The sequence below is a fragment of the Plecotus auritus genome (genome assembly GCF_963455305.1).
Source record: "Plecotus auritus genome assembly, chromosome: X".
Classification (NCBI taxonomy): Eukaryota; Metazoa; Chordata; class Mammalia; order Chiroptera; family Vespertilionidae; genus Plecotus; species Plecotus auritus.
The window spans coordinates 6136607-6148313 of record NC_137784.1 but is presented as its reverse complement, the minus strand read 5'-3'; the positions used below and the strand labels follow the sequence as shown (position 1 = coordinate 6148313).

The following is an 11707-nucleotide window of genomic DNA, read 5'->3' as shown; positions in this document are numbered from 1 at the left end:
CTGCAACCTCTGCTGACAGTGGCCTCAGTGAGCAGTCACACCCAGAAGACGCGATGCTGTTTTTTGGGACCTGAGATAGGGGCCTGGCTGCCTGGCTCTGCCGGCAGTGTGGACAGTACCTGGATCTTGGAGCAGTGAATCATTTTGTCCTCTTGAGGGATTGTGTTTGTGACAACAACGGCCTCAAAGGCGGCACTGTTTATTCTGGAAATAGCCGGCCCAGAGAAGATCCCATGGGTAAGGATGGCATAAACTTTGGTGGCTCCTGCCGAGATCAGCCTATAAAACGGAAGACAAGAAAACAACAACAAACAAACCAAAAAACAGCCGCAAAACAGTCTCTTCTTAGTGTGAATTGAAAAGGAGAAACTGTGTTCCATAAAGGAAAGCACGAAACCAATTTCATTCCCATTTATTAGCCGAAGACGATCTTCAAGGTATGTGCTGGCAACGTACTTGGTCTGCCTTGAATCCAGGACTACTGACCTTGGCCTTGGGCCCGGGGAATCCTCTGTTGCGCTGCACCCCTGGATTGCACTGCGGCAATTCCTCCCTCCCCTCAGCTGGGACAACCCAAAATGTCTCTTAGGGAGCAAGACTGCCCTTAGCTGAGAGCCCCTGGTTTAAACCCAAACAGCCAGAATACCATCATTTTGACATATGAATATAAAAAAATCATTGATTTTTGCTTTGTTAAACCTCAGCCGAGGATATTTCTCCATTGATTTTTACCGAGAGTGAAAGAGGAGGGGGAGAGAGAGAGAGACACATCGATGGGTTGCCCGGGGATCAAGGTATGTGCCCCCAACTGGAATCAAACCCGGATCCTTCAGTCCTCAGGCCGACACTCTATCCACTGGGCCACACCAGCCAGGGCCCACTGAGAGACCTTATGTTCTTTGTTTCATACTGCCTTTGAAGGCTGCAGTGAAGGCTGAACAGAAGGCAGTGGGGCCCAAGAAAGCCCGCAAGAGGGTCTCTTTCCTTCTGTGCTGTTTCCGGGGACACGCCTCCTCGGACCCTTTATAAAATCTGCTGACAGCTCAACCTTGAACATGGAAATCTGTATATAATTAAATGCCACTGCTAAGCAAACAGAAATAATTAAGAAAAATAGTGCCCGGCCTGTGTGGCTCAGTGGTTGAGCATCGACCTATGAGCCAGGAGGTCACGGTTCGATTCCCGGTCAGGGCACATCCTGGGTTGTGGGCTTGATCCCCAGTAAGGGGCGTGCAGGAGGCAGGTGATCCATGATTCTCTCTCATCGGTGATGTTTCTCTCTCTCTCTCTCTCTCTCTCTCTCTGAAATCAACCAAGATATATTTAAAAAAAAACAGGCCCGATGCCAAAACCGGTTTGGCTCAGTGGATAGAGCGTCGGCCTACGGACTGAAGGGTCCCGGGTTCGATTCCGGTCAAGGGCATGTACCTTGGTTGCGGGCACATCCCCAGTGGGGGGTGTGCAGGAGGCAGCTGATCGATGTTTCTCGCTCTCTATCCCTCTCCCTTCCTCTCTGTAAAATGTCAATAAAATATATTTAAAAAAATAAAAAATAAAAATAAAAACAGGCCCGATTTTTTAAAGCTGAAATTTTCCCCTTCTTAACGAGATAGCCTAACACTTCCCCAAACTGCCCCTCGTACTTGTCAGCAGCGTGGCAGATGGTGCCACACGTGTCGGCCATGTCATCCACGAGGATGGCCACGCGGTTCTTCACGTCGCCCACCAACACCATCCGGTCCACTTCATTCGCCTTCTTCCTCTCCTTGTGGATCAAGGCAAATTCCACATTCAACCTGTCCGCTATTGACGTGACCCTGTGAAGATGCAAAAGGACTTGTTAACTACGGTCAATCAGAACATCTCATTCTTTCCAGTTGTATGTCAGGAATGTCCTAACCAACCGCATTCAAGATAATGAAGGAATCAGGTCTCCCTTGTAAGGCCACGCCTGGCCTGGGGTATTCCTGAGCCACTCATGGGGGAAATGTGCTAGGGACATGGCCTAGCCTTTGTGGCAGCTGGGGACGAATGTCAGGGTGCCTTGCCCACTGGATAAGAAACTGATATTCAATTTGTTGGTGTTGCATAGTAGTCGCTTTTTTAAAGGGATGTTTATTAAAGCTGGGGACAGTGAAACAAGGAAGAGCCTAGGGCAGGGGTCGGCAAACTCATTAGTCAACAGAGCCAAATATCAACAGGACGACGATTGAAATTTCTTTGGAGAGCCAAATTTTTTAAACTTCAACTTCTTCTAACGCCACTTCTTCAAAATAGACTCGCCCAGGCCGTGGTATTTTGTGGAAGAGCCACACTCAAGGGGCCAAAGAGCCGCATGTGGCTCGCGAGCCGCAGTTTGCCGACCACGGGCCTAGGATAACAGGAGAGGGACTATTTGGGGAAGTGAGCCTAGGCTGGGCTGCTGTGGCTCACTCATAGAGGTCAGAGAAAAGGGAGCCTTGGGGACAGGTTCAGGGGTTAGCCTGGGATGAACTGCCGCTGCCCACTGCTGCCCTGGTTGTAAGCCCTCAGGGTCTCTTAGAGTTCAGGAGATGAGTTCCTGTGGGGGAAGAGCAGAGGCTGGGGGGGGGAGGGCGGGGGGAGGGGAGGCATGGACGTGCTCCTGGGAGGGAAAGTGTTTGCAAGGTAGTTTTTAAAATCACAGGCACAAGCTGAAGCCAGTTAATCGGAAACTGCCATTTGTGCATTGGGTCATTATTTGGCCAGTATTTTATTTTATTTTATTTTAAATGTATTTTATTGCCTTTTTTCAGAGAGGAAGGGAGAGGGAGAGAGAGTTAGAAACATCGATGAGAGAGAAACATCAATCAGCCACCTCCTGCACACCTCCTACTGGGGACATGCCCGCTACCAAGGTACATGCCCTTGTCGACCGGAATCGAACCTGGGACCTTTCAGTCCGCAGGCTGACGCTCTATCCACTGAGCCAAACTGGTTTCGGCTGGCCAGTATTTTACCAGCTTCCAACTTGATCAAGGACTACAGCCACCTTTCTCAGATCTGAATGGTGTTTCTACATTGAAATTAGCAGTGACATCTGTTACCGCAAGCAAAGGACGTAAATGAAAATGAGACCTAAGGCAAGGCCCCCTTTGCTCCATGGTAAATGCATCACGGAGCTGGGAGAGCAGGGGGAATCCCCAGAAGCAGAGACTGGAAAAGCAGGTGATCCTGAGAAGCTGGAATGCAGCTAAGTTCTTGCCCTGAGGGTGTCTATGGAACCTTAAATCATCTTGTTTGCTTTCGATGGCATGGCGGAGATAAGGGGGGTGTGAGACGAGATAAGGGGGGTGTGAGAGAAAGCCTCCGGCTCAGCTGAGACCAAGGTGCAATGGGAGACTCTGTATAACCCAGGGATGATGGAGGTTAGCTCTTCAGAGTAAGGAGTAAAGGTAAGCCTGCTGCCCAGGTGGGGACAGGGAGGATGCGCGTGTCAAACTCCATGCTTAGTGGAGAGAGAGTTGCAAACTACACGTAGGTGCTCCTGAGGGTTATCCGTCCAAACCCCACGCTGTATGTGATGAAAACCCTCAAGTGGAGAATTTAATTCAAAGTGATACTTCGGGGTAGCACTCCAAAAAAAATGGTAACAGATGCATTGAGATGCCGTGGGGCGGGGAGAGGTAAGCAAAGACATCAGTCAATATGTGAACAGCCCTAACTGGTTTGGCTCAGTGGATAGTGTCGGCCTGCGGACTGAAAGGTCCCAGGTTCGATTCCGGTCAAGGGCATGTACCTTGGTTGTGGGCACATCCCCAGTGGGGGGTGTGCAGGAGGCAGCTGATCGATGTTTCTCTCTCATCGATGTTTCTAACTCTCTGTCCTTCTCCCTTCTCTGTAAAAAATCAATAAAATATATTAAAAAGGTATGTGGACAGATCTAAATAAATGTTGATTGTGTAAAACCAGTAAAACCACAATAATAATGTCTAATTTGTGTGTGTGTGTGGGGGGGGAGCTACAGTGGACAACTTTAAAGCACAAAAGATGGTGGTCATGAATCAAAATGCCAGTAATCGGAACAGACAAAGGCCCAAACTTTGCAGTTAAATCTGAAGACCGTTAGATTCGCTAAGAGAAGACACCAACTTCAGATCTCCAAGGTCCACAGAGCAGAGGTCCATGTTCTACCTTCAAAACATGCATCCCCCCGCCTCCAACCCAAACCGAGCTGCACCAGCGCCACCCTTCATTTCTCAATCTGTTTACCACCCGTTTCCGAATTGAAGGATCGAATTGAGCAAAAATATTACTTTTGAGTACTGACAAAGATGCGGCCCCATAATCACCTTAAAACATATACTGCTATCTCTATGCCACTTTCATAAAAGAAGAGCCATTTAAACTCTAATTCAAGAAAGCTAGTTTCTCAAAAAATAAGATTTTCCCAAGAAAAGACTCACGAACTCCTTATACACAATGGGTATATACACTGAGTGGCCAGATTATTAAGACCACCCCGTCAGTACTTCGTTGGGCCACCTTTTGCCTTCAATACTGCGGCGATTCTTCTTGGCATTGACTCCACGAGATGCTGAAAGGTGAGGCGAGGAATCTGGCACCATGCCTGAGGGATAGCACTGTCCAGTTCTGTGAGATTGGATGGTGGTGGAACCAGCTGCCTGATGGTTCTTTTAAGTTCGTCCCACAAATGCTCAATTGGATTGAGATCTGGTGATGGTGGGGGCCACCTAAGCAACGTAAAGTCTCCCTCATGGTCTTGAAACCACTCCTGCACAATACGAGCACCGTGGCATGGCGCGTTGTCTTGTTGGAAGAAGCCATCTCCATTGGGATACGCCATCAACAGGATAGGATGAACTTGATCAGCAACGATACTCAGGTATGTTGTGCTATTCAGACGTTGTTCCACACGAATTAAAGGGCCCAAATCATGCCAGGAAAACATGCCCCAAACCATAACACTGCCCCCACCAGTTTGAAGGGTTGTCCTCATGCATGTGGGGTACATGCTTTCATGCTGTTTCCGCGAAATTCTCACTCTGCCATGTGCATGATGCAACTGGACACGTGATTCATCGGACCACATGACTTTTTTCCAATGCTCGACTGTCCAATCCTTGTGTTCCTGTGCGAATTGGAGACGTTTTATCTTGGTGACTGCAGACAGCAAAGGTGTTCGAACAGGCCTTCGGCTTCCATATCCCATACGATGCAGGGTACGGCTAATTTACTTACAAACGTCAGGTGGTCATAACAATCGGCTACTCAGTGTAGATCACAGTGTTGGTTTATTTGTAAGGACCAGGAAGATCTCAGCAGGGCAGGGCCCTGGGCCACAGCCCACCACGACTATCGTGGCCTAACTCGACGCCCGTGTGGCTGTGAAGTCCAAGTTTAACTTGCATCCACACCTCTGCCAGGTGATCCCGCTCTCCTACCCTGTGAACAAGCAGACCAGCAGGGAGACCCAGAGGCGGGGTGGGGAAGAAGCTGAGCGATGTGGCCTTGTAGGGATGGGGGTGAACATGGGACATGAGTGGGGAACCCCAACCATTTCAGGTGCCCAATGCTAACGCCAGAAGCAGGAAATAAAGGTAACTATCCCTGCAAAAAGCCCGAGTTGCTAGAACATTCCTATTCCTAAATAGCTCACAATTCTTCCTTTGCACGTATGTAACTGAGACTTAATATATAATCCTAACAAATAATGTTGAGAAATGTATCACTCAGAAATCTTAAGCGGAAAAAGCTAGAAGAAAAAGAATGCATAGTTTGATTTCCATTTCTTCTGGACACATTTACAACCTTTCCAAAAGAAAAACAAAAATTAAATCTGGCCCAACCAGCGTGGCTCAGCGGTCACGGTTCGATTCCCAGTCAGGGCACATGCCCGGGTTGCGAGCTTGATCCCCAATAGGAGGCGTGCAGGAGGCAGCCGATCTGGGATTCTCTTTCATTGTTGTTGTTTCTATCTCTCTCTCTCTTCCTCTCCCCTCCTCTCTGAAGTCAATAAAATATTTTTTAATTAAACCTGAACCACTCTGTTTCACCATCTTCACGTACCAGTTTTAGTTAATATTAACTATCTCAACAGTGACAGGTGTGTTTCCTTCTAAGGTTTATTTGTTCTTAGCTGTCAACCCAATCACGCTTGGAAAACTACCCAAGAGCGACCTCTTGTGGCGACATTTAAGTACTTTTTGACTGGGAACAAGTCAAGCCTCGAAGCTTTTTCTAAGGCAGCAAGTTACCGTTTGTGGGATAGACATACACTAAGTGGCTAGATGATGATGATCTCTGAATGCATAATAATCTGGCCACTCAGTGTCTATCCTATAGAATAAAAGGCTAATATGCAAATGGTCCCCTCGACCAGGAGTTCGACCAGCAGGCAGGCTGGCCAACGGCCCATGTCCCCTCCCCCTGGCCAGGCTGGCCGGACCCCACCCATGCACGAATTCAGGCACCGGGCCTCTAATATATATATACTGTATATACACTGAGTGGCCAGGTTATGCGTTCAGAGATCACAATAATCTGGCCACTCTGTGTATATGTTCCTTGGTAAAATATGACTTTTTGCATCAAGTAAAGAAGCCACAGGTAATGTACGCTGCACAGATCATGTGTTACCTGCGAGGCTGTTCTGTCAGTAGGGAAGTAGCTGAATCCAGAATATGAGGATGATAACGTGTAGCAGAAACTGGGGAAAGGGGAAAAGGGAGAGGCAAACACTTCAAAAGGAACAGCCCTGCAAACCTCCGACTCTCCTGGCAGAGGGAGCAGGGGTGGGCCTGCAGGGGCTGTGAGCAAACAGCCTTTCAATGCCGGCCCCTTACTCTGATAGCTCATTCTGCCCTTTGTATTTTCTTCTTCTTTTTTTTTGAGAGAGAGAGCGTGGAAGGGAGAGGTAGAGACAGACAAACATGGATGTGAGAGAGACACATTGATTGGTTGCCTCTTGCATGCGCCCCAACTAGGGCCAGGTATTGCCCTTGACCAGAATCGAACCCGGGACCCTTCAGTCCACAGGCCGACGCTCTACCCACTGAGCCAAACTGGCTAGGGCTGATTCTGCCCTTTTTAAAGCAGGAGTTGACAGGGGGACTTTCCATAAAAGACGGTGTATCATGTCAATAAGGGGGAGTTGGGTTATTTATAATCAGTAGTTTGAGAACAACTAGATGGCTGAGGGGAAAAAAGAGTTGGATTCTTATTTCACTCTTTATTCCAAACACAATTTCCAGGTCAAAGAAAATTGGACCATTACAAAAGAAAAGAATAGCCCTAACCAGTTTGGCTCAGTGGATAGAGCGTCGGCCTGCGGACTGAAGGGTCCCAGGTTCGATTCCGGTCAAGGGCATGTACCTGGGTTGCGGGCACATCCCCAGTAGGGGGTGTGCAGGAGGCAGCTGATCGATGTCTCTCTCTCATCGATGTTTCTAACTCTCTATCCCTCTCTCTTCTTCTCTGTAAAAAATCAATAAAATATATTTTAAAAAAAAAAGGAAAGAATGACTTGGGCTGGTGAACACCCAATACAATACACAGATGATGGATTATAGACCTGTACACCTGAAACCTATATAATTTTATTAACCAACGTCACCCCCAATAAATTCAATAAAAAATAAAAATTTAAAAAAACCCTTAAAAAATAAACAAGATCATGGGAGAAGAAAAATGTTGCTAGAGGGCAAATCCTTCAGAAACCCAGGAGCCATAATTGAAGGATTGATAGGACTACATAAGAATGTTTGAAAAGTCCTGCAGGGAATACAAGTACACAAAGGGGAGAAATGAAAAACTTGGGGAAATATCAGCAACCCCCCCTCCCCTCCCCCCTCCCCCCAACCAAGCACACAAGAAACAAAGGTGTGACCTCTCCCTGGGCGGCACTCCTTACAATCCAAACTAAAAGGCCTCCAGCCAACAGAACAATAGGTAACAAGTAGGAATAGACCTTCATGGAAAATAAACACGCCTGGAAGGGCGCTTGACCTTATCCACAACAGCCCAGCCCAACGTGCAAAGGTTTTCACCGACAGACAGGAAGGCTCATGCACACACAGCGCCTCAGGCAGGTTCCAGAAAAAGGCCTTGTTGTCATAGGAGATGAAGCTCTTCCAGTGGGACAAGAAGTGGAAGTGGTTGCCCTGGCCGGTTTGGCTCAGTGGATAGAGCGTCGGCCTGCAGACTGAAGAGTCCCAGGTTTGATTCTGGTCAGGGAACATGCCTGGGTTGCGGGCTTGATCCAGTAGGGGGCGTGCAGGAGGCAGCTGATCAATGATTCTCTCTCATCATTGATGTTTCTCTCTCTCTATCCCTCTCCCTTCCCCTCTAAAATAAATAAATATATATATATTTTTAAATAAAGGATGGCTTTAGGGCTGTTTAAAAAAAGAAAAAGAAAAAAGATGTGGAGGTGGGCCTGGCCAGTGTGGCTCAGTGGTTGAGCATCGACCTATGAACCAGGAGGTCACGGCACATGCCTGGGTTTCGGGCTCTATCCCCAGGGTGGGGCGTGCAGGAGGCAGCTGATCTGTGATTCTCTCTCATCATGAATGTTTCTCTCTCTATCCCTCTCCCTTCCTCTCTGAAATCAATAAAAATATGTTTAAAAAAAGATGTGGAGTGGAAGACAGTGATATTGATGCTCCTGACCCTGTGCAGGCCTAGGCTAATAATGTGGGTGCGTCTTCGTTTCTAACAAGAAAGTTTAAAGTTAAAAAAAAAATTAATAGTAAAAGCCTTACAGAATAAGGATGTAAAAAAAATACAGGGTGTCCCCCAAAAATGTATACAAACTTTAATAGTGGGTAGCTCAATTTTGACAATGAAATGTATTTTTCATAAACTCTGCCTAAATAATTATTCAAAGTGTGTGTATACATTCTTTGGGACACCCTATATTTTTGTACAATGTGTTTGTTTTAAGCTAAGTTTTATTACAAAAGAGTCAAGAAGTTAAAAAGAATTTTCAAGTTTATAAAAAATTCCAGTAAGCCACGATTAATTTATGATGGAAGACATTTAAAAAATACATTTAAATGTCCAGTGGATGGTGTTATCCTAGGCCTTCTCATGCACCAACCCTCACTCACTGTGTCATCCAGAGCAGCTTCCGGTCCTACAGGCTGCATCACGGTAAGTGCCCCATACAGGAGCACCATTTGTATCTTTCATGCTGTGCTTTTTCTAACCATTGTGTTACAATTGACTACGCAGGGGTCCTCAAACTACGGCCCGCGGGCCACATGCGGCCCGCCAAGGACATGGATCCGGCCCGCCGGGTGCCGCTGCCTGTCCTGCTTAGCAGCCGACTCGTCCCGGGCCCGCAGTGCGCATAGGAATTTGTTCATAGTTTTTTTTTTAAACTATAGTCCGGCCCTCCAACGGTCTGAGGGACAGTGAACTGGCCCCCTGTTTAAAAAGTTTGAGGACCCCTGGATTACAGCATAGTACATTGACATCCTGTACAGGCTTGTAGCCTAGGAGTCACAGGTTACACCATGTAGCCTAGGTGTGTAGCAAGCTATACCATCCAGGCTTGTGCAAGTGCACTCTGACGTTCACACAACAACGGAATCGCCTAATGACGCATTTCTCAGAACATATTCCCGTCATTAAGTGACACGTGACAATGCAAACAATACCTAGGAGTGAAGAACAGAAACTGGTGAAAGGAATCATAACATACACACACAATGGGGTATTACCCAGCGGCAAAAAAACAACAGAGCGAATGAAGTCTTACTAAAAGCACAGTGAGGTAGTATGTACGGCACGTTACCGTTTGTGTAAAATAAAAAGGGAGATTAATGTCATTCTGACATGGGAAAGAATACAGGTCTCTACAGAAGGGAACAGGGAATGCTACTGTTTGAATGCTTGCAAAGACCATTACATTTTTAGACTATGTACTGAAGACTAGGGTTGGGATAGGAAAAGGCCACAAAGGTTTCTGGAATCTATTATTCTTTTGGCTTATTAGCTGCCAATATAAGTTTTTTTGTTAAAAAAAAAAAAAAGAAATATGAGACACAAGAGCCACATATTGTATGATCCCATTTATATGAAACTAGTGGCCCGGTGCATGAAATTTGTGCACGGGGTGGGGGTGGGGGGTGTTCCTCAGCCCGGCCTGCACCCTCTCCAATCTGGGACCCCTCGAAGGATGTCCTCCTGCCGGTTTACAGGGATCGGGCCTAAACCGGCAGTCGGACATCCCTCTCGCAATCCAGGACCGCTGGCTCCTAATCACTCACCTGCCTGCCTGCCTGCCAGATAGACAGGAAGTAGATGAGTGGTTGCCAGGCTGGAGCGAGAGGGAATGGGGAGTGACTGCTAATGGGCATGGCGTTTCCTTTGGGGGTGATGGAAATGTTCTGGAAGTAGATAGTAGTGACGATGCACAAATCTGTGAATATACTGAAAACCACTAAACTCTGCACTTTATTTTTAATTTTTTTAAGAGCGGAAGGGAGAGGGAGAGGAAGAGAGAGAGAGAAACATCGATGAGAGAGGAACATCATTGAGAGGCTGCCTACTGCACAGCCACCACTGGGGATCGAGCCCGCAACACGGGCACACGCCCTGACCCGGAATCGAACCAGTGACCTCTTGGTTCCTGGGTAGATGCTCAACCGCTGAGCCACACAGGTTGGGCTAAACTGTGAACTTTAAATGGGCAAACTGTAGGTATGGGAATTATCTCTCAAGAAAGGCGTTATTATTATTTTTTTAAATATATTTTTATTGATTTCAGGGAGGAAGGGAGAGGGAGAGATAGAAACATCAATGATGAGAGAGAATCATTGATCGGCTGCCTCCCGCACGCCCCCTACTGGGGACAGATCCCGCAACCCAGGCATGTGCCCTTGCCTGGAATTGAACCCGGAACCCTTCAATCTGAAGGTCAACGCTCTATCCACTGAGCCAAACCAGCTAGGGCAAGAAAGGTGTTACTATTAATAACAGTTACATCTCATGCTCATGTGCCCCTTGGCCCACTTACTCCCATCGAACCTTCCATCAGGCCAGTGGACTTGCCATATTGAACACAGATTCCGCTGTGTGCCTTAAGTCCGTTCCAAGTACGCTGCAAACAATTCCACTGGAAATCACTCCACAGTGTTGCTCCCATTCCCCGCTTCTTAACCAGACAACACACACCGGGTCTTGCACCCGGAGGACCTGGCTGGGCTGACCCGGTGCTGCTCCCGCCCTGTCGCTGCCCGGCTGGGGGGTTCTTTGCAAGTTGACTTACTGCTTCTGCCTTTTACGCGTGTGTGATCTCCTTCCATGGCCACTTCCAGCTGCGCCCCCCGTCTCCCGCCTCATCTGTGCTGGGAACCTAAGCAGTAGTGACACGTAGGGCACAAAGGGGCTCTCCCAGGAGTCAGGACCTGCACTTTCTGGGCTCCTCAGAAGCTTGGAGCTTCAATCCTAGGGGCCCAGTTGGGCGGCAGGTGGACGAGAGAGGCAAATGAAGGACAGGCATTTGCATTTTAAACATGCCCAAAGCTTGGTGGTCACGGTCTCCCCCGGCACATTTAGCTCCCCTGCTTTCTCACCGGGCGTGGACAGCGGCCTCTTCTAGTTACTCCTCACCCGAGGATATTTTCCCATTGATTTTTAGACAGAGTGGAGGGGGGGGAGGGGAAAGGGAGAGAGGGAGAGAAACATGGATGTGAGAGAGACATGTCGATTGGTTGCCTCC

The 11707-nt window shown here is 47.8% G+C and overlaps 1 protein-coding gene across 1 annotated transcript in view; it reads right to left on the bottom strand.

Moving 5' to 3' along the window:
• The window catches only part of PRPS2 (phosphoribosyl pyrophosphate synthetase 2), a 35355-nt gene that overhangs the window by 3810 nt on the left and 19838 nt on the right, over positions 1 to 11707 (bottom strand). The window contains exons 5-6 of the mRNA XM_080653644.1: positions 1644 to 1817; positions 120 to 279 (exon numbers count right to left, since the gene is read on the bottom strand). Coding sequence (XP_080509770.1) covers positions 120 to 279; positions 1644 to 1817 — 334 coding nt within the window. The remainder of the gene's footprint in view (positions 1 to 119; positions 280 to 1643; positions 1818 to 11707) is intronic.